This window comes from Podarcis raffonei, chromosome 3, assembly GCF_027172205.1.
Source record: "Podarcis raffonei isolate rPodRaf1 chromosome 3, rPodRaf1.pri, whole genome shotgun sequence".
In the NCBI taxonomy this organism is placed as follows: domain Eukaryota; kingdom Metazoa; phylum Chordata; class Lepidosauria; order Squamata; family Lacertidae; genus Podarcis; species Podarcis raffonei.
In genome coordinates, this window is record NC_070604.1 from 66,477,914 (window position 1) to 66,500,430 (window position 22,517).

General features: G+C 41.3%; 1 protein-coding gene across 4 annotated transcripts in view; it reads left to right on the forward strand.

The window, feature by feature from the left end:
* Nucleotides 1–22,517, forward strand: part of ADGB (androglobin) — a 70,301-nt gene that overhangs the window by 39,806 nt on the left and 7,978 nt on the right. For 3 of the 4 annotated variants that reach the window (XM_053382115.1, XM_053382114.1, XM_053382117.1), the window contains 10 exons: nucleotides 1,954–2,088; nucleotides 2,740–2,893; nucleotides 3,186–3,373; nucleotides 4,142–4,326; nucleotides 5,425–5,621; nucleotides 12,757–12,868; nucleotides 14,885–15,069; nucleotides 16,347–16,502; nucleotides 19,918–20,020; nucleotides 21,934–22,030. In XM_053382115.1, the coding sequence (XP_053238090.1) occupies nucleotides 1,954–2,088; nucleotides 2,740–2,893; nucleotides 3,186–3,373; nucleotides 4,142–4,326; nucleotides 5,425–5,621; nucleotides 12,757–12,868; nucleotides 14,885–15,069; nucleotides 16,347–16,502; nucleotides 19,918–20,020; nucleotides 21,934–22,030 (1,512 nt within the window). The remainder of the gene's footprint in view (nucleotides 1–1,953; nucleotides 2,089–2,739; nucleotides 2,894–3,185; nucleotides 3,374–4,141; nucleotides 4,327–5,424; nucleotides 5,622–12,756; nucleotides 12,869–14,884; nucleotides 15,070–16,346; nucleotides 16,503–19,917; nucleotides 20,021–21,933; nucleotides 22,031–22,517) is intronic. The other variant, XM_053382116.1, reaches the window with a different exon arrangement.

Genomic DNA, 22,517 nt, shown 5'->3' on the forward strand with positions numbered 1-22,517 from the left:
CAGATTGCTCTCCCAGATAAATGACTGAACCCTGCATGAATAGATCTACAAATCATGGGCTATAGTCTGACTGAGTAGAGACGGTTGTCTTCAAACTGTGTTAGTTGATAAGGTGGAAGCCAAGTTTCTTAATATTTTTTTTTATCATGAGGAAAGGATTATATATTTATAATTTTATTTATTACATTTCTATTCTACCCATAATCCCAAGGATCACAGACTGGATTACAATATAAAAGCACAAAAATACATAACATAGTAACAAGCAAAAACACCCCCACCCCAGTTTATAATGGTGTAGATTTGCCAGGCGCCTCCCTGGGGGGAGCATTCCACAAATGAGGAGCCACAGCAGAAAAGGCCCATTCCTGTGTTGCTGCCCTCCAGACCTCTCATGGAGGGGGCACACAAAGAAGGGCCTCAGATGATGATTGCAAGGACTGGGTTGGTTCATATGAGGAAAGGAAACGTACTGTGGTCCTGAGCCATTTAAGGCTTTATAGATTTTACACCGCTCAGTAAGAACAGACTTGTGACTTGAATCCACAAGAGGTTTCTTCTTGCTCACAGATTGAGACACTGCCTCTCCAATGTACACATCTGTTCTGTGTTGACAGCTCAGCTTCAGCCAGCAATAAGGTCTGAAACAGGGTACTGCAGAGGCAGACAAAAGGTAGCCCTTTTGGGCCCGCTGGATCCAAAGTTCCTTTGTTTTCCTGATAGGCCCAGGAATTGGATCCCTAAACTATGCCAGCCTGGAGGTAGCATAGTTATTACATTGATACAGAGAAAGTAGTTTTTAAAAGAATGTATAGAATATATTTCTTGTGTCCAGTGATAAAGCTGCATGATCATATCTTAATTTCCCTTTGAACTTCTGCTACTCCTCAGGGCCACATTAGATGTGATGTGAAAGATTCAGAAATGCAACCCCCGACATCTTATTCTTCTCCAAAAACAGCCACAGAGAGGGGGTAGGGCTAGATTTGGGTCACACTGCTAGTCTAAATCCTCCCTCTGGGAACTGCTATTCGTTTCAGACAGTAAAATATATAGAAACAGTATGAGTTTCACTCTCCACAGCACACTTTCCTTCCACAGCTAATAGCAGCTGGTGTATGTGTGAATTAGATTGGCCGTGATCCAAAGTGGGGGCGCCACAGCTGGTTTTAGCAGGAAAAAAGATGTTGAAAGATGCATTTGAGCATCTCCCATGCTACTTCTAGTTTGGCCAGCTCTTAAAATATAAAAAGGTAAAGGACCCCTGACAGTTAAGTCCAGTCACAAACGACTATGGGTTTGTGGCGCTCATCTTGCTTTACTGGCTGAGGGAGCCGACATTTGTCCGCAGACAGTTTTTCCGGGTCATGTGGCCAGCATGAAATATAGGTCTGGCTAATTAAGCATAAAGCAGAAGGAACAAGGGAGGTCTGGCTGTAAGAGCAAAAATGGTGTATAGTGAGGCTTTAAACCTGAGCTTATTGCGGTTTTTGCTCTAGCTGCTTTCACCTCCCAATTAGATTCAAGCTAACAGAGAAGTGAAATCCCAGTTAAACAGAGGCAATCCTCAGATTGGGGTATAGTTCAGCACCCTTCACCCCCATATTCCTTTTGCCCTTTAAATCAGACTCCTACTGTTTATTCTGGTGTGGGGAAGCCATTGGCCTTGCTTGCTGGGGCTGATGGGAGTTGTAGTTTAGCAGCATCTGGAAGGCTTGAGCCCTCGTTTGTGAAACTGAGTAGACCCACACTTAAAGTGTTTGATATGCCTCTGCCACAAGTAATTTGTTGCTTGTTGGGGAAGGCATTTATTTCATAATACAGTAGCCACTGCTTAATCTTTGGGATGCTATTATATCTTATGTATATATAGAGTGGAGGCAGCTTGAAGCCCAGTACTGTTGGTTATGATCTCAACTGATTATTTTATATTCTTCTTGTTGTGTTTCATAGAGATATGTTCAAAAGTAAATGTAAGTCACTTGAAAAATACCGTTGTGCTGAAGATGAGTGGACTAAGACATCTTTTGCTGATTATACTGTAACATATGCGGACCAGCCAGCAAATTTTTGGTTTGTGGTCTTCAGGTGAGGTTTCTTATTGATGAGTCACATACAGACCATCTATATCATATTACAGTTTAACTGCTAATTCTGTTTGTGTGACTGAAAGCCAAGTGACCACATGTTGAAACATTCTTGTACTTGTTCATGAAGGTCATGCTTGAGGAATTCAGTCTTCATTAATTTCGATATGAAATTATCTGATCACCATCTCTAGAACTGACATGTGGATCAGAACTTTGATATTCACTAGATTGAACCCTTCTTTGAATGTTGTGCAGTCTAGGCAGTTTAAGCATGTCAAAATCTGCCCGTAAATAGGCATTTTAAATGTATTTTTTTTTAAATTAGATTCATGGTAGAAGTGACATGGAAATACAGTGGTACCTGTTTACGAATGATTCAGTTTACGAACTCTGCAAAACCAGAAGCAATGTCCTAGTTTGCGAACTTTACCTCGGTCTAAGAATGGAATCCAAACGGTGGAAGGGCACCAGCGGCAGGAGGCCTCATTAGGGAAAGCGCACCTTGGTTTAAGAACAGTTTCGGTTTAGGAACGGATTAAGTTCGTAAACTGAGGTACCACTGTATGGGTAAAACCTGCAAAAATGGCATGAATTGGAGATAGACAGATCCCCTTATCCTTACTTTACCCTTTTCTCCCTTTTATTATAGAGAGGTGTTTTATGTTCCAGAAGATATGATCATAGCAGCAAAGTTTTATTCTTCCATACCTACATGCGCATTGCATGTCGTAGACAATGATACATTAGAAGAAATGCCTCGGATCTTTCTCAGGGTTGCACCCCATCTTTATACAAAGAATAAGGTGATAAATACAAACATCTTCATAGTAATTACAGTACTACTACCTTACTAACAAAATGATACAAAGGACCTGTTACTACACACTGATATAAATAAAAATTATTTTCCCCAGGTACTGTGAATGCAACAACACAACCTGTAATTCTTCATAATGTACAAGTCTTGACTATTGTAGGGCCATTTTGGGGTATACGGTATTGCATCAGCAGCTATAATATTTGCTCTTTACTTACCAGTACTTATTGTATCATATTACTTGTGTTAATAGCTAACAAAATTAACTTTAATTTCAGAGAGGATATACTTTTATGGCTGAAGTTCAAACTGGTGAGTCACCAGTGTTGGCTGGGAAATGGAGGCTTCGACTCATAGGTTCCTACAGTCCCCTTCCAGTTCTTTCTCGTGAGACTATAAACAATGTATATTCCATTAAAGAAGTTAAGGACTATTATGTACCAAATGCTAAGAATATTATATTCAGGTAAAATTGAGGAAACAGCAAAGGTATTTGCATATGTACCCTATTTGAGTGTCCATATGTTACTTTGAGCATATTACTTACTGAAGCATTAATGAGTAGTAATCATAGAATCATAGGATTTTAGAGTTGGAAAGGGACCGTGAGTGTCATTATAGTCCAACCCCTGCAATGCATGATTATTTTTGTCAAATGTGGGGCTTAAACCCACAAGATTAAGTCTTATGCTCTGGCTAAGTGAGCTGTCCCAGTAATGCTTTTGTATCTTTCCCCAAATGCACCATGATGGGTATTTCTAAAATGCTGGGTCTTTCTGAAAGTCAGACATGAAAGTTGTTTTTCTATCTCACATTCATCTCAAGACATTTGCATGATCTAGGAAATAAGGTTTATATTCTAAAAACATGAAGGAGCAAACCACACAGAACTCAGTAGTGACTCACTTCTATGCAAACATGTATGTGATTTTTCCTCAGGTACTCAGGGCTTTGCAACAGGCCTCTTTTTTATCATTTGTCTAATGTTTGTTCAGAAAGTTTATTGTAGTCAATCTTGGCATTTTAACTGCAGTTTCATTTCGATAACTGGTTTCCATAGCAACAAATGGCCTGTTCTAAACATATGTGTTAACTTTCATCTCAGAGCTTATTGAGCTGGGGCTAGGCTGCCTTCTTGAATAACATTATTTTAAGGATTGAGATCTTAGACTTGCTGAAAATAATAAAATCTGCCTCAGTTAACTATATACCTTTACTCCCCCTTCTCCTTCAGGTATTCAGTAAAAGTAACAACACCACTTATGGCTACTGTGCAAGTACAGACCTCCAAGCCAGATGTAATCATTAAAGTGCAAGTTCTGGACTCTGAGGAAGAAATGGTGCACTCTGTTGGGAAGGGTCATGCTGTTGTTCCTGCATTTTATTTCATATCTAATGAGCGGCCTCTAAGTAGCATGTGTAAGTATGGTAAACTGAATTGCTATGATTATTGTGGACAAAGAGACTGCCAATACATTTGCATGTGCACCTGCCTTAATAACTGCGTTAATAATTTGTGGCATACGCTAAGACCTCATTTAAGGATTACTGACTTTGCTTTGTCATGCTTGCTGCTGAGAGATCAGGCTTGCATATTTAGAATCGGTTTCCAGCATATGAACCATCAGACCATGCAGAATGGGTATACCATTCCTTGTCAAGTGAATCAAATTCTGTTTCCCCTCAAATTACCCTACAGTGGTAAGTTTGGTGTTCCAAGAGAGCCATATCTCATATGTTGCTACACCACATCTATTTGGGCATTGTCTCTAGAGATTTCCACTAGGGTGGTATTAGGAGTCTCACAGCAGCTAATAGCAGGAATAGCAAAGTCTGATGTGATACTTCCTCATTCTGATGGTTAAGCCTTACTTAGAACTAACAAGCTTCCAATCAAGCAATTATTTTGCCAAGACTAATCGACATTTATAAGCTCCTTATAAACAGTTCTGAGCTGTTTTTCTGGATTAATTATTATTCAGACGTGCATTATTCAAAAGAATAAAGAGCAAAGAGACCAAATTCCATTTTAAAATATGAATTATTCAACTTAAAGGAGTGGGCCATATGGGCCTGCCTGTTCACTGAAATATTATTATTTCTGCCATTATAAATTTAGTGGGTGAAAAACTGTTTGGGCCTTTTTGGTGGTGGTACGTAATTATTACATGCTGTCTTTGAAGAGACTTGGCTCTCTCAATTAGGTGTCAGATGAAGACTTCTTATTTTTTCATTGCATTTTAAATAGGTATTTTATCTAATTTTTATACTGTTTGATATCAGCATTTTGGAAGTTGTGGTTATCTGTATTTTAGTATTATATTAATTATTTTACTATGTTTTAAAATTCCCTGGGAAGGTTTATGAAGGTTGGGATGTAAATCCTTAGAAAGAGTCAGTAGATAAGTAGGTAAAGCAGGAGAAGGAGAGAATTACAGAAGTAGATGTAAAATTGAAATTAGTAAGACAAATGACTAAATGCTAAAATACTCTTTAAAATGTTATTGCCTCTTCCAGCAACATCAAGTAAAGGTGGAGTTGCCCAAAGCACTCCCAAAAAGGAACCTGAAGTAGTTGCAGTCTCTAAGAAAAAAGGTACTGTGGCAGCTCAGAAGAATGTCAAGTCTGCAGCCAAGATGTCACAGGAAGGCCCAACTTCAACAGAAGAAGAAACTATTGTTACCCCTGTTCTTGATGAAAATTTATTTCAGCAGGTGAGAGATCTTAAATATATTTGTGGAGGAATTTTGAGAATAATCCCTACTACGTTGCTTCATAGTGTAATAAACATCGTATCCTAAACTTCCTGTGGAAGGTTGAACAAAGCAGTTCCCCAGGAGTGAACTCTTAGGTATCGTGTTTCCTAAGGGGAGCGTTATCTAAAACAAGAGGATAAAAACAAGGTTCAGGTAATTCAAGATTCCTGCTAAATGGGGGTTTGGAATTAGATGAAAAAGAAGAACAGAACGCTTTGTGCAAAACGGAACAAGGCACCACCAGCAGTGGGGCTATCTTGCCGAGTCGCCACTCTAGCATGTTAAAATGGTGCTTTTGTTCTTCCCAGGGCTACTTAATGGCCAAGTGGAGGCACATACTTGTGGTGGCTGTATTCAGGTGTAACACAATACACAAAGCGCAACAAGCTGAATAATAACAACTGTAAATATTTTATTGGTTATTTCCTAATGTAGAGGTCTAGCCCAGTATGTGCAACATATACAGTTCATATGTACGGTATATAACCTATGAGACTAATTACAATATTAATACATTTCTTCTTTACTTATCTTTTCTTATTGTTTCTCCTTGTAAGTTCCTGTATAACACAATCCTTAGGTGAAAATAGAAAAGTCCTCAAGGTAACAAGAACAACACAGCTGATGTAGACTGCTGGCACTAGCTGGCTGGTGCAGGTGCAAACTGCTAACTTGGGCAGAACAAGGTTTCCGGATATCTCCCTTGTTTCACTCCGAAGGGCTTCCTCAGCTGATATTAAATCTATACAATATAAATAAACACATGGTAATACAGTGGTACCTCAGGTTACATACGCTTCAGGTTACATACACTTCAGGTTACAGACTCTGCTAACCAAGAAATATTGCTTCAGGTTAAGAACTTTGCTTCAGGATGAGAACAGAAATTGTGCTCCGGCGGCACAGCAGCAGCAGGAGGCCCCATTAGCTAAAGTGGTGCTTCAGGTTAAGAACAGTTTCAGGTTAAGTACGGACCTCCGGAACGAATTAAGTACTTAACCCGAGGTACCACTGTACAATATTTGGTATTCAAGGTACATGTTCATATTATAATGTACAGCGGTACCTTGGGTTAAGTACTTAATTCGTTCCGGAGGTCCGTACTTAACCTGAAACTGTTCTTAACCTTTTGCGTATGTAACCCGAGGTACCACTGTATTGATGCTTATGTTTGTAATAAGCTGCAGGTTGTTTGGAGACCTCTGTGTAACAAGCGACTAACAACTCGAATATATAAGTAATATGTGCAAGTTTTCCTGTAACAGAGAGGGCAGCTTTTGTATGTCATGGTTTGCTTCCTCTCTTGTGCTGACCCATGCCTTTGCTGGGCACGGTCACCTGCAGAGTGAACCTGTAGGAAACAAGGAGTTAAGGGACATGCTTAAGTTGTCAAAGAGGCAGCCCAGTAATGCCTTGGGGTGTGCTCTGTCTTTCCTTGCAAGCAGCAATAGGGCACCGAACCCGCTCTTTCTCTTCTGCTCCTCCAAACCAAGCCCCCTTGTCTGGGGCATATAGTTGGGCAAACCCCATCATGGTATTTCTTGCCTCTTTTACCCATAATCCCATTCCATTTCTGCATTAATTTGTGCATTTCTAAAAATTATTCTAAAAGTCTTTTCAATATACATATTTAAGTGCATAATTTGATACTAAACAGCCTAGAACTGAATCTTAGCATTCAGAGAAGAACTGGTGGCTAGTTAAGTTTCAACCTGCATTTCAGTCTGAGAGGTTTAGATCAGGTTGTTTTGTACAGGAATTCAACACATTCAGATTCTTCAAGCACCATCAACCATCAACCTTTTTATTCAACCGTCAGTCAGAAAAAAGTACATTTGTCAATACACAATTAAAACATCCAGGAAGATTTTAGAACTTAGCCAACACTAAAATGGGCTAAACAGATAGCCCCATATCAATACAGTCAATTATAGTCTTGCGACGCTTAAAAGCTAAAAAAAAGAAATTTGGCCACCAAGGAAGGTATAGCTCTAGTGACATTATTCAGCAAGTGTAAAACCTGGTTTTCTCCGGGTAGGAAGCTAAATTGACATAGGAGTGGGTCTATAAAATTTTGTCTAAGCTCTGCATAAGAAGGGCAAGTCAAGAGAATGTGTTCGGTGGACTCAACCACACCCATGGCACAATGACAGGTTCTCTGGGCGTATGGTACTCCCCTGTACCTTCCCCACAATATCGCAGAGTCAAGGACATTTAATCAAGCCGCTGTAAGAAGTCTGCGGTATTCCACATAGTGGATTTCTGCAAGGTAGGGGGCTGGTATGGTCCGATAAATCTGGTCCCCTAGGAACATCCCTGGTTTTACCTGGGCTATGTCCTCTTGTCTGGCAATGTCACTCAGTCTCCGGGAGATCACAGCTCTAGCTTGATTGTACGTCATAGACTCAAAGTAAAGGTGAGACAATCCGCAGGATTGAACCTCGTTAATGACCTCCCTTTCCCACGATGATTGGAAATCGTCCCTCAATATCAAGGGGGCAATACCCACTGGTTTAAAACAAAGCTTGAGCCATAGCCAGAGCTTCGTCTTCAAGGCCACATACCGTAGAGCTTGCCAGCCGACCTCTAATCTCATAACCGCACCCGCTACCGAGGGGGGAATCCTAAGGATGGCTCTAAGGAATCGCGTTTGGATAGAATCCAGTTTCAAAAAATCCCTACGGGAGCCTAAAGAGATGCCCACCAAAAGAAGGGGGAGGACTTTCATTTGAAAGAGTCTCAAAGCTATCTTCACTGACTGAGCCTGATTCTTAGCATATAGAGATCTAATCTGGGTGGCTGCTTTAGATGCATTAGTTGTTATATAGTCTCTATGGGCCAGAAAAGACCTATTAGACCATATTACTTGTCCCAGATATTTAAAGCAGTTAACCTGCTCTAGGGGGATCCCGTTCATCGACCATCGATGGAGTCTCGGTCGGGCAGAGAAGACCATGATCTTGGTCTTAGCATAGTTGGGTTGGAGCTCATGCTGATCACAGTATTCATGTAGAGCTTGCAACATTCTCCTCAGTCCAATAGGGGATCTGGCAAGAAGTGCGGCATCATCCGCATACAGAAGAACATTCAGAGATCGGCCTGCTAATTTGGGGGGGTGGAAAGCATCATTGGCCATGTGAGTCACCAGTGAGTTAATGTAAAAGCTAAACAATGCTGGGGCCAATAGACAACCCTGTCTTACCCCTCTAGTGGTGGCAACAGGGTTGGAGACTAGGCCTTTATTGTCTAGCCTGATTCTCAGAAAGGTGTTTGTATGGAGGCTGATAATCAGATGAAGGACACGACGATCGATCTTTGTAGCAGCCAGTTTTGTCCATAGCTGCTTTCTAGAGATTCGATCAAATGCCTGCTTAAGGTCAATAAAAGCCACATGAAGAACCTTTGGGGCTTTGCCGGCATACTTTTCCACCAGGTGATTCAAGGTTAATATTTGGTCTGTGGCGAAAACCCGCCTGTTCATCGGCAATGATATTGTCGTCCTCCATCCATTTCGATAGTTTGTTTAGCAGGTACCCCGAGTAAATCTTCCCAATGACATTTAGCAAGCTGATTGGCCTAAAGTTGCTCGGCTCTGTACGTGGGCCTTTCTTATGTATTAATACAATCAACGCAGAGCTCCAGCTTGAGGGAAATTTTGCTGTTTTGTTTATATGCGTGTAAAGTGCTGCTAAAAGTAGGATCCACCAATCTTTATTTGCTTTGATGGCATCAATGGATATAAGGTCATCACCGGGGGCCTTGCCTGCTTTAAATCGATCTATGAGAGTTTCAACTTCAGGGCATGTAACTGGGTCCCAATCGGGCAGTGCTTCCGGCTCCACCGTATCTCCGCAGGCATCATGGGCTGCATACAGATCGGCGAAGTATCTTTCCCAAGTGTCCGCTGAGATGTGGGGTTCTATTCTTGCAAGCGGCCTACCCAGGTATCTGGAAATTAACTGCCAAAAAGAGGCTGGATTTCTATTCTCTGCAGCTATCAAAAGGTTGTTCCAATTGTTTCTTTCTGCCTCGAGCTTCTTTTCCTTTAGTAAGGCTTTGTAACTTCTCCTGAGGGTGATAAGGCGGTTATTTGGCATGGGGTCATTTGATGCTCTGTATGCCAACCATTCATTATACAGATGATTCTTGAAGTTTTTGCATTCCTCATCGAACCATTTTTTGTGGAAAAACTGTTTACCATGCTTTGTGGGGGACCGAGCTAGTGTTGGTTTTAGAAGTTCTACTAAATCGTCATATATTGGTAGAGGCTCATCCGCCTGCATAAGGGAAGCCCTTTTTATTTGGAGCTGATCAGACCAGAGAAGTTCGTTCAACTGCTGGGCCGAGTTGGAGGTCCATTTAAGGGCTGTAGGTCTTATCTCCAGATGATCATTTGATAGGTGCACAAAGGAGTGCCTATCAAGGACTCAGCCAGAGTCAAGGAAATTTCTAGAGGGAAGTGATCACTCTCCAATCTTGTAGCCACCTTAAAGCTGGATATTTTGGGGGTATGGTCGGGAGATATCCATACAAAATCAATAGTGGATGCACGTGAACCTGACCAATAGGGGAATTCGGCAGGGTAGTCCGAGCTGACTGCCCCATTTAGCAGAAGGAAATTGAGGGCCAGCAAGGTTTGCCTGCATTTGAAACCTGCTTAAGTGGCTATGTTATCTTTGAATTTCCTTGGTAAAAGATCTGTAGTCATAAGAGGTGAAGAAGGGTACTTATTAAATTTAGAGAATAAGATTTGGTCAGTATGTGACAGGCGTCCATTAAAATCTCCTGCCAACAGAAAAGTGGCTTCGGGGTATTTATCAAAAAGCGTTTCCAATGTCACTTGGATTTCTTGCCATCTCAGATCAACCAAATTTCTCTTATAAATTGGACATAAGTAGATATTGATCACTACTATCGTTTCCTCTGCTGTTTGCAACTTTATAATCAGCATGAGTGACGACTGGATATCGATTTTTTCGGCCTGAAGATTTATGGCTAAGGAAACAAAAGTAGCCAAGCCTCCTTGCGGTTTACCATGTGATAACGAGTTCTGCGTGGCATTCAGGTAGAAGCCCTTGTATCCTGTTAGATAGAAGTCCTCACAAGCCCATGACTCTTGGAATAGAAGGATGTGGCTGCCATTTATATAGGCAACAAATGATAGATCTGTCAGTTTGGATTTAATACCAGCCACATTCCATGATAGTAGTGTAAGAGGCCGCTTTGTGTTTCCCTCAAGTCATGATTTCTCTTGCGTGGTTAATCCTGGAGAATCCAAATGGGGGTGCACGCTGCGTGAAGGGGCAGTAGGGTGAAAAAAGGCCGTGATTTTTGATTGTTTGCATTTCAGGTTCAAGTTGTCACATGTCACAGGAGCAGCCAGTGGCTGGGGCAAATTTATAGATTGCTGTAAGAGAGAATCTTGATACGAGGGGGTGTTACTAGCCGACAAGTCCATAGACTCGTCGTTTGCCGTATGCTCTGTAGTTGCAGGAGTCGTGCCTTGAGGATCGAGGCTTGTTGATGGGAAAGCACTATGTAAGACAGAAGAAAGACATCCTTTTCGGTTAGCTTCCAGTAGCTTGTTTAGCCTTGCCACTGCCTCAGTGTTTGTCCAAAGGGCTACTGGATCTCCCAGTGTCTCTTGCATCGTCATGGTATCAGCACAAGGAATGCAGCCATTTTGAGGATTGGAGATCGTTATCGCTGCAGGGGGGTCCACATGGGCTTGTGTCTGCCAATCTTTAGGAGCATCTATAATGGCCAAGGCTGGACCCATCAAAGCTCTACCCCTTAAGGCAGTCCCTTCTTGCCGATGGGATGGTCGGCTAGTAAATCGTAGGGAGGGGTTCATAGGAAGGGTCCGTTGCTGCGAATTCTGGTCATAATCCTCAATCCTCCTTGTAGGCCGGCTAACCAAATTTGCTGAGTTTGGGATTTTCCCAATAATGCCCCTACAGTTGTTAAAGAAGCATCTTTGTGGGAAGATTCCATACCAGTTGAGGCGATTTTGAAGTTTGCTCAAAAGTGCAGGAAGCCTGGGAGAGTCGAACTTGAGCAACAAGCGCTTAAATTTTGGAGTCTCTGGCAGCCATTCTAATGAATAGGAGATCACCCTGGGCCAAGTAGGACCTGGTCAACATTCGCAATGAGATCACAGCAGCTTTACAATTTCTCCAGGCATAGTAGGGGAAGCAGGAGTGAGCGATGTTCAAGCATATATTGTTAGGGGTGAGTTGGAGGTTTACTAGCTGCTGCCCCCTACTTAGGCTCTGTGCCTCATGATTATCAGGTCCCTGATGATTTAATGGCGGATTCAAAATAGAGGCAGGGGTTTTGGTGAAGGCATTTAGTTTTCCCTCTAACATATTGATGGAAGCTGATAGCACCTTTATTTCGTCAGCCAAGTGCAGGCAATATTTCTGCAAAGTCCTCAGCTCCACTGATTGTACTATATCACATAAAGCTTTACGATGAGGGTCGGGGTGGGGAGAGAGGCCATCTGGGCTGGAGGTTATATCCAACAGCGAGGGAGTATTTGAAGTCGTTGCGGGGTCATATGGACAGTCTACCTGCTTGGAGGTGTTTAAAAGGTTGTTTGGAGTCATTGCAGGATCATGTAGGCAATCTAACTGCTTGGAGGTAACAGGCGAAGGAAGCACAAGATTGCAGAAAAACTCCTCCAATGATGAGATAGAAGGCTCTAAGGTCTTAGGTGGTGAATCCAGCCCAGTAGGCTTCGAAACCTTAGACAAAGGTTCTGAGGCATTAAAGGAAAGGTCTTCCACAGAAGAGGTACGACCACGTTTTAGGTTCGTCATGCTAAACCCCTTGAGCGGCTCGGTTATCTAAGAGTCCTTCAAAGGCCAAGCAAAAGCTGGTGGAAGGCCAGGGAAGCGCGGCCAGTGGCTGCCCAAGTTACAGCTAATCAGGTCTCTTCAAGCACCTTATTTGACCCTTCTTTCCTTCCCTACAGAAATCCAAGATAGCAGTCAAAGGGGTGGTGGCTAAAAGCAAGGTTTTTTAAAATATTAAAATAAGAAGCTGTGATTATTTCTGAAAAAAAGTAATTTACTGCATTTGGCTTTTACAGCCTCACAAGTATATTATACAAGCCTCAGTGTTGCATAACAGTTGGCCACTTACTGAGAACCAATTGGTATTTGTTCAGGCACTGAGAGAACTGGAAAAAAATGAAATCAAAGGTGAGTGAGTGACTTTGCTACATGCTTATTTTTTTATTGAAATGCGTCATAACTGAAACACCAATTTCTTTGATTTCAGTTAGCTAATTATGTAACTTACATTTAACAGAATTGTATGAGAACTTACAAATAGCAAATTATTTCTGAGAAATGCCTTTAATACCACCCTGAGAACGTTTTTACTGAATGGTAGCACAAAACTTTATTAAATAGAGAGAGAGAGGTCAAACCAGAAAAAATCAATTATACTCAAGTCCGTTAAAACTATGGTGCTTAAGTCTCAGGGCAATCCTATGCATTTTTACTCTGAAATATGTGTCTTGAATTTCAATGGGACATTCTTCCTAGTAGCTTGTTTTAGGAATTCAATAAGACTGGAGTGCAAATTTCTCTGGGAGTAGCTTTTTTCTTCTTTAGTATGCAAGTGTACCTTATTACCTTTCTTACACCAAGACATTAGAAACAGTGTACTGAAATGAACAAATATGAGCATACAGTTGAAGATGAACTGTTGCTCTGATACTACGAGAATGATGTCACTATTTATTTATTTATTTATTTATTTATTTATTTATTTGGTCTTATTTTTCCAGCTTCTACTTTGGAGTGCGATTTGTTTTGAATTATGCCCCCAAATAATAACTTTTTTACCATCCTTTATAATGATTGAAATAATTATGCATGTCAAAGGATATGAAACTGGGTTTTTTTAGGTGGTGATGGTTCTATCCAGGGCTGAGTGCGGCCAGCCCTATTTCCCTTGTGGCTGAAGCTATTGGAAGAAGCTGTTGCCTGTGCTTTTTAATTATTTATTTTTTAATTTTCTGTGTACAATGGACTGTGTGTTCCACCTGGGTCTGTGTGGGATCAGCTGGCCAGCCCACCTTCCTTGTGACTGACTGTTCTTAAGACCACTCACTGTTATCCAACTAACTGTTCTTAAGTTCTAAGTTGTTGTTGTTGTGTAGTCGTTTAGTCGGTTCCGACTCTTCATGACCCCATGGACCAGAGCACCCCAGGCACTCCTGTCTTCCACTGCCTCCCGCAGTTTGGTCAAACTCATGCTGGTAGCTTCAAGAACACTGTCCAACCATCTCATCTTCTGTCGTCCCCTTCTCCTTGTGCCCTCCATCTTTCCCAACGTCAGGGTCTTTTCCAGGGAATCTTCTCTTCTCATGAGGTGGCCAAAGTATTGGAGCCTCAGCTTCAGGATCTGTCCTCCCAGTGAGCACTCAGGGCTGATTTCCTTAGGAATGGATGCGTTTGATCTTCTTGCAGTCCATGGGACTCTCAAGAGTCTCCTCCAGCACCATAATTCAAAAGCAGCAATTCTTCGGTAGTCAGCCTTCTTTATGGTCCAGCTCTCACTTCCATACATCACTACTGGGAAAACCATAGCTTTTACTATACAGACCTTTGTTGGCAAGGTGATGTCTCTGCTTTTTAAGATGCTGTCTAGGTTTGTCATTGCTTTTCTCCCAAGAAGATCTAAGTTACTTTTTGTTTATTTAAAATACTTCCTGAAAGTCTATCATTATATTAACTTGGAAAAGTAGTGGTAGTGTTTTGAGTGTGAAAGCATCCATTTTCAGAAAGAGGCTGTCAAGAAGAGTTGCAGACATGCTGGATGTAGTTAAAATTATTTTTTATTCAAAGATGCTGATACAGTCCTGCATCAAAAGAACATGTCACTTGATAATTTCCAAAAAACGCTATTGCGTAAATGGAAAAATAGAAAACCACTTCTATAAGCTTTCATCTCTCATCCTAATATTTCATAATGTAAGACAACAGTGCCATCTAGGGTAGATTTTAGTGTCCAAATTAAGTAGCTAGGACAGAACATTTTACCGGTACTTTTAAAGTGAAATTTACAACAGTTTGTCATAAATAAGGGAGAGTGCATAATTTTTAAGACCTGTTTCCTAAAAGTAAACTCTTCGGTAACAAACAATTATGTAGCTCCAGAAGCATAAATGGAAAGCATAAATAAACACTGCAATGAAATTTACACAGCACGTCCTACTGAAAAACATGAAGAAAGTGTAAGTGTCCTAAGTCCAGACATTCACAGCAACATGGAAGGACAAAAATCTGCAGGCTCTTCCAAAGGAGGTCGAAAAGTGAAGGAGAAAACAACTGAGAAGGCAGAAAAAGCTGCTAAAGAAAAACCTGTAACTGTTGTTAGGCCCGAATCACAGGTAATAATAAATAAATGAGTTCATAAAGTGCATTTTCAAATGTTCTGAATGATGTTGTATAGAGTAAATTTCTTCTTTATTTTTCCAGGAGTGAAAGGGAAGGTAGTAAATTTTTTTTAATATGTTCACTCTCTAGTGCTATGGCTGAAACACACACTGTATTGTGCTATATTTCAGCTCTGCCTGGCTAGGCAGCTGTCTTGAGATCCTGTATAATTGAATGGAATGCAAATTGAATTGAATTCAAATTCTATTTGAATTTGCTGGAGCAACGAAATATTAATATCAGTTGCAATTTGCATCACTAATGTCACAGTTGTGACAACTGAGAGGTTTCACAACTTGTTCTGCCCCTCATACACATTTCATTCATATCTTCCACTATCATAATTATCATCATCTTTATTTTAATGACCCTTATTTAATGACCCTTAATAGTTTTTGATTCCCCTTCCTCTACACCTCCACTTGAGGGTGGAAATACATTGCCACACTTTTTAGGGTGTTCTCTTCTGTCTATCTACTTGGATCAACTCAAGTGGCCTCTCTTGTTTATTTTCATTAACTTGTTTCCGTCCGCATTTCTTCATTTTACATGGTGATGGCCTAGTTAAGCCAAGTAATACTAATTATCCACAAGAGCCCCCTAGGCAACTTGGTATCTTAGCTATGGCAAATAACAACCATTGTCAGGTGACTGGACACGGAAGCAAGCATCTGTAAATGGAAAAAGAGTTTTTTCTCCCTCCTTTCATGCCATTGATGTGCTGCAAATGATTAGCACCCATGATAAACATAGTGCTACTCCAAGACTACTCATAGTTTGGGTAGCAGAATCACATGCTCTCTTTCCTCCCCAGCAATTACCCCATTTTTACAAATTTCTCTTGGCAGTCATATGCTAGCCATGAATAAGGGCACTCCTGAACCGCAGTTTAGAAACCAGGTTTTAAAACAACTCACATTGGGGTTCACTTCAAATCCAACCCTCCATTGACCCATTACTGCTCTGCTAAAGAAGATATTGACTGAAAGCAGCCTTTGCTGCATGTATGGGGGAAACAGACTAGTTTTGGGGATGGTAACTCTTGCAGGTTCCCTTGCAAAGTTGAGCACACATATGTCCAATGAAACCAGAGGGTGGCATTTGGCATTCTTTGACAATAACAGTCTATCACAGACAGTGCTTCTCGATAATGAATTGGCTCTTTCATTCATTTGAGAGTTTCAAAGCAATATGTGCTCTTCTGATTTTGCTTTGTGCATTTCATTTCTAGCAATCTGATCCTAACAAACCCTCCTGGATCTTACGTCTAGTCATTGAACAAAATGAAATAGAAGCACTGGATTTGAGGAAAGACACTGAGAGAGCAGATGAGATCAAAGCTATGAAGCAAGCATGGGAGGCTGCGGAGCCAGGGAGAGCTGTTAAGGTAACCAGGGCTTATCGTTTTACACATGCATTTAAAATGAGTTCCGAGATTCAGCAGGGTAGTGTGGAAATGCCAACAAAAAGTCAAATCCCTGCAGAGATTTTTCAGTATCAAACTCCTGTTTAAAGAGTGAGTGCTGAGGCTGAACTGAGAGATTGATTTGAATAAATCACGGTAGGCAGCTAGGCAGTGAAAGCCCTGAATTTTCATCTATGCTTTACAGTGCTGGCTGGTAACATTCTGACTTGGTTATGGCTGCAATTTTTAACATTGCTGTTTTCATCATAGTAGCCAACATGAGGTGGCTTACAATGGGTGTAATTAAATTTTGTGCCAAATCTATTGCCCTCTCAGCAGAAGCATTTCTGCTTGCCCGCACATGCCAGCTTCTGAATAAGATTGGGGGGGGGGGGGATGCACAGTGCATGTGATGTCAGGATGTTGGAGGAGCTGGGGCAGAGCTCAGCACAGTGGCAGCACAGTGGCAGCACAGCTTCAATGGCTGTGGCTTCTCCTGCAGCTGCCGCCACCGGCCTGGGGCTGCTTCCAGCCTCTTTCCCCTCCATAGCAGGAGGAGGAAGAGGAGAAGGAGCCATGGCTATTGAGGCCACATTGTGCCCGGCTCTCTGATTTGGACTTGGGGGTGTGTTCAGCCCCTAGGAGATGGCACCCCTGTGCTTGCCAGACAGAATGATTTCCCACCCCTCCGACTTTTCTAGGGGTTCTCCTGCTCCTCCCAAGCTGATTTGGGAAGAGCAAGGGAGACCTACAGTGGGACTCATTACTCATTGCACTGGATTCTGCTAGCACAACAACTTAGTTTAATCCAGCCTAATATGTTTAAAAGACAATACCAGTCACTGCTGGACTCAGAATGCTGGATTAGATTGGGCCTTTGATCCATTCCAGCAGGGCATATTTTATGTAAATAACTGAGCATCAACATGACTGTCAAAACAAAACAAGGTCCTTTTCTTTTATAAGCATTAATAATCTCCCCTTTTCAGTTGCTTTTAAAAATATTGTGCTTTATTCAGTGCATTTTCCATGTACCCAGTTGTTTTTGTTATTTAACAGCTAGTAGTCAAACAGCTTAAAATTGCATAATTTAAGGAGGAAATATTGATTTTTTGTTTCTGTTCCTGTCACTCCAAGCACTGCAGTTGAATGTTGTGACATGAGTCATTTACCCATGTGTGTGCTTTAATTCAGTGACTCATCATTCAGTTGTCAGCCAGACCTCCATCACTTATTAAAACAATTAAGCCGCTCGGCTCAAAATTTAAATGATACGTTCTCTTGGTGTGCAATGATAACATGCTACTGTTGTACAGCCAGACCAAATCTGAAGAGATTGTTGTTTCGTATGCCACTGCAATTACATGCATGTGCCTATGTTGCTATGGTAACATCATAGGCAATACAGGAAGCTGTCTTATGCCATGTCAGGCTTTTTGACTATCTATCTGTTGCTTGCCCTAACATTGACTGTGCCTGGTATATTGTGGCCATCTTACCAGCAGTGGCTCTATTATGGGGCAATGGGCAAAGGATTGGGTGAGAAAATGCAAACTTATTTCTTTGTTTTTGTTCTCTAAGATAGTATTCAGCTCAAACACAAACTAGTGGTCAGACAGGGGAGAAGTGGGCATGTAGCAGACATGCAATGATTTAGACTTTCCTGTCTTTCTTAGAAATGTATTCATATAAGTACCTCACATGAAGTAGATGTGGTAGTAGATGCAGGGCCGTCATTACTCAGGGTGTGGTGCACTCGGGTGCCGAATTCTGGGGGGTGCCAAATGTATACCTACTGCTGTATACTAGTCCCTCTCGATTGGTGGCAGTGAAAAGCAATGGAGTGAAAGTCCCCGCCCCCCTCCTCTGTTGCTCTGCTACCCCGTAGCGTCAAACATACTTGACGAGTTAGGAAACAAAAGCAGCTTTTTCCACTGTGGTGTTGTTACAGGTGAGCGATTTCCCCTACCAAAAATAGCTCAACAATTTTGGCTTCCCCCCTTCCAAAAAATCTCAATAAAAGTTAATTTTGGGGCAGCTAAACTAAATTTTGGGGCACTGGGCGGTGCATATGCTAAAGACTGCCCTGAGTAGATGAGTCTCCTAACATAACCAGTGAAGTGTCAAATCCTGGCTTTCTGTAGCATGCCTTTTAGTTTCTTTCTCCATACAAAGTCAGACACAATAGCTGCCTTTTGGAGTTGAAAGAAGACAAGCACCCACCACTAATAATAATAATAATAATAATAATAATAATAATAATAATAATAATTTATTTGTACCCTGCCCATCTGGCTGGGTTTCCCCAGCCACTCTGGGTGGCTACTCATTGGACCTGCCTCCCCTAATTTCGAACTGTGTATTTAGCTACTCCCCGCCCGCTTGCCTCTGGTTTTGGATTCTGCTCCACTGCTCTCCTGTCTGAGAAGCCAGATCCTCCCCCATCCCATCTGGATGACAATCATTGAGATCATTTTCCTAATTGTGACACATTCTTTGTTGTTGAAAATTTGTGACTCCGAAAAAGGTAATTTCCTTTCCCCGAGTTCAACTTATTTGAAGGGGGAAGGGAATAATAGCTTTCCAGATTACTTTAAGAAAAATGGCATGAGTGGAAGAAAGGGAGTGACCACCTACTCATTCTCCATCACAGACAACAAGGTTGTGGAAGACCTTGCTTTGTATTGCCTGGCTTTTTGTAGATCTGCCTCAAGGACTGTTTTGTCAGTCATTTCAAAATTATAAAATATAGGAGAGCATTCCTGCCTGGCAACCTTTTCCTGGAGACTGTCAGCCATGAAAGGACCTCCTGTTGGCAGGATTTGATTTGGAGCAAACAGGCATTCCAAGGCTACAGTGTGTTGATTTGGACTCACATTATTGCAATAAACATCAATATTATGTGGGAAAGGAAGGGAGGGTTTAAAAATTGCTTCACCAGTTGTTGCTGTATAGAAGAACCCTATTTCCCGATGTCTCAAGTCTGTTTGCAATGCCAACCCAACAACCAACAGGCCAAGCCAATCTTGTTTGTTTACATGTGAACTGGGAATCATAAACAAGATGTTGGCTTTGGAAGCATCTTCTAAACAGACTTGAGGGTGGGACAACTATTATAATTGCTTTTAGATATCCATGCTAGATACATGTTGGTGTTGATAAAACCAAGAGGCTTTAAATCCATGTTGATAGCCAGTGCTTACCAGTGCACGGATGCATAGAATTTTTATGATCATATTAAGCTTTTAGCCTAAAATTCTGGCTTTTGCATCTATAAAATTCATGAATTATTGAATATATCTTTTGCCAGTGATAAAAATGTTCCTATATTAAAATGGCTTGATAATTAATATAGCATGCAGTACTTCAAATATTTGCAATAAAACTCTCTTTGCAGGCTGTTCAGGAGCGCATGCAGTTTATTAATAAATGTGCACGGAAAGGTTTAGTTGCGTCTGAGGCCGACAGTGTCAGCACTAGAGTGAGTTCAGGAGAAACAGGTATGTGTATGCCTACATAAATAGGGTTGCCATATTTTGAAGACCAAAAAAGAGGACGCTATGACGGCTATAACAGCCACTCAAAGCAAATGAATGAAATTTATCTCAAATTTTAGCACTGAAAGGTGTCCTGGAAAAAGAGGACACATGGCAAGCCTAAAATAATACAAGCTTTCTTACCTATGAAAACCTTGAAGAAACTGTTTTCAGGTGTAGGATTTGTGGAATGAAATAGTAATTTCCATCCGCCATAAAAAGGGTGTTGCTTTTCAAGTCACTTCTAAATATACCTTGCTTTTGGAATGCATTTTAGCAAAAATGTTGTTGTTGTTGTTTAGTCGTTTAGTCGTGTCCGACTCTTCGTGACCCCATGGACCAGAGCACGCCAGGCACTCCTGTCTTCCACTGCCTCCCGCAGTTTGGTCAGGCTCATGTTTGTAGCTTCGAGAACACTGTCCAACCATTAGCAAAAATACTGCAGTCTAAACTGTTATTATTATTTATTAAATTTGTATACCGCCCTATACCTATACCTATACCTATACCATCTCAGGGTGGTTCACAACATAAACAACCATGTTGCACAGGCCCCTGATCCAAGTCAGGGGCAGCAGCTTGGAGGAAGGATGTATCCCTCGCTATGTTTTCCTAGTGAAAATCCTCCTGGCAGTCTGACATTTGGCCCAGGAGGGAGGCTGCTCTTTGTGTCCATATCAACTCCCCTCCTGGGAGCTTCACTGGCCATTTTTGTTGGGAGAACAGAATGGAAGGAAGGATTAACATCCACTGTGTGACTCCCAGTCAGAAGGCCTAATGGCTCTTGTATATACACACACATATTTAATCATGCACTTAAGGTATCTGTCTTTCTGTCAATTGCATTTGTATCATTTGTATATTACTCATACAACTAAGTTCTCTGGGCAGTTTACATAAATTACAAAATATAATTCACAGTTGAAACACTTACACTGAAATAAGATAAGCTACAAAAACAAAAAAGCTGAGCAAAAAAGCAACTAAAGCAAGCAGAAACCTAGAATTTAAAATAGTTAACACTAGCTTAAAATCCCTTGCACAAAAGCTGAAGCACTCAATGGGTTGTAATTATAAAAGGCCTGGAAAAACAAGGAGGTCTTCTTCTGGTGTCATAAAGACCATAGTGAAGTGCCAGGCAAGCTTTTGGGGGGCGGGGGAGACATTCCATAAATGGGGAGATACCACCACCTTTCCCTCGTAGCTGTTTTTTCCTCACTTAATTAGGTAGGAAACCTGGAGAAGGTCTTCCAAGGAAGTTGCAGGGTCTAGACAGATATATATGAGGGATGGTGAACTGTCAGGTAACCCAGCCCTAAGTCATTTTCGGGCTTTAGAGGTTAAACCCAGCACTTTGTATTAGTCCCAGAAACATAGCTGTCAACGTTTTCCTTTTTTTAAGGGAAATTCCCTTATTCCGAATAGTATTCCTCGCAAGAAAAGGGATAAGTTGACAGCTATGCCCAGAAATGGAGTGGAAGCCAGCTAATTAAGTCTGTAGCCCAGTGATTGGAAGGATATAGGAAATATGGCACAAGGAGAAAGGCTTACACCTTGCCGTGCAACTAGGGATCTCATACATAGACAGACATGGTCTGGAGGTGCAGTTTCATTCAGATGGGTAAAAAATTGTTAGCTTTGACAGTACTGACAATCTGTTTCTATAGACTGGGATAGAGCCCAAGCTCTTCTACCAGGCAGCAGTTCGGTTTGGGTAAAGGTGACTTCACTGGCCATCTGATCATCATGTCACTTTGCAAATATACATGCTGGTGCATATTTATATCTTTGGATCTGGTCAATATATAACTATCATGTATTCATAGTCTGGGATAATTTGGTACTAAAGTTTTGACCAGTTTCTCTTTTCTGGCCAGGGACTGCTTCTCCTGTTTCTGAACTAGTGGTGTCCCCCGCTGGAGTAGTTGCTGAAACGCAGCGGAAGGAACCTTTAGACCTCTCTCCCTATATTAGGTAAATTGCAGCAAGTGTTTAATGTTTGGTTACAACACTTATTTTTTTTAATGTGTAAAAGTTAAGAAATGTAGGGTTGCCATATTTCAAACAGTGACGGAAAAGTTGTTGAGCTTTTTGGTTTTGTTCTGCAAAAAAATGACTTTGATGGAAGTTCGGCAAAATTGACACCGCCAACATGGGTTGCCATACATCTTGAAGGTTTTATCGATTTCCACCTGGACACTGTTGCCAAATGCAGTATTCCATGTATGGCCGGGAAATTCTAGACATATGGCAACCCTAAGAAATATTTTAAAGTACTCATCTAGCTCCTATGGTTAGTTGTACCCCATGAAGTTATCCCATTAGCACAAGAACTCCCACTTGTGTGATGGCACTTCCCCTCTAGAGGGCTGAGAACACAACATGCACTTGAAAAGTTCATTCCGCTCAATCAAAAGTCCTTTTGCAAAAAGGATGGCTTTCTCGGATACAGACCTTTATA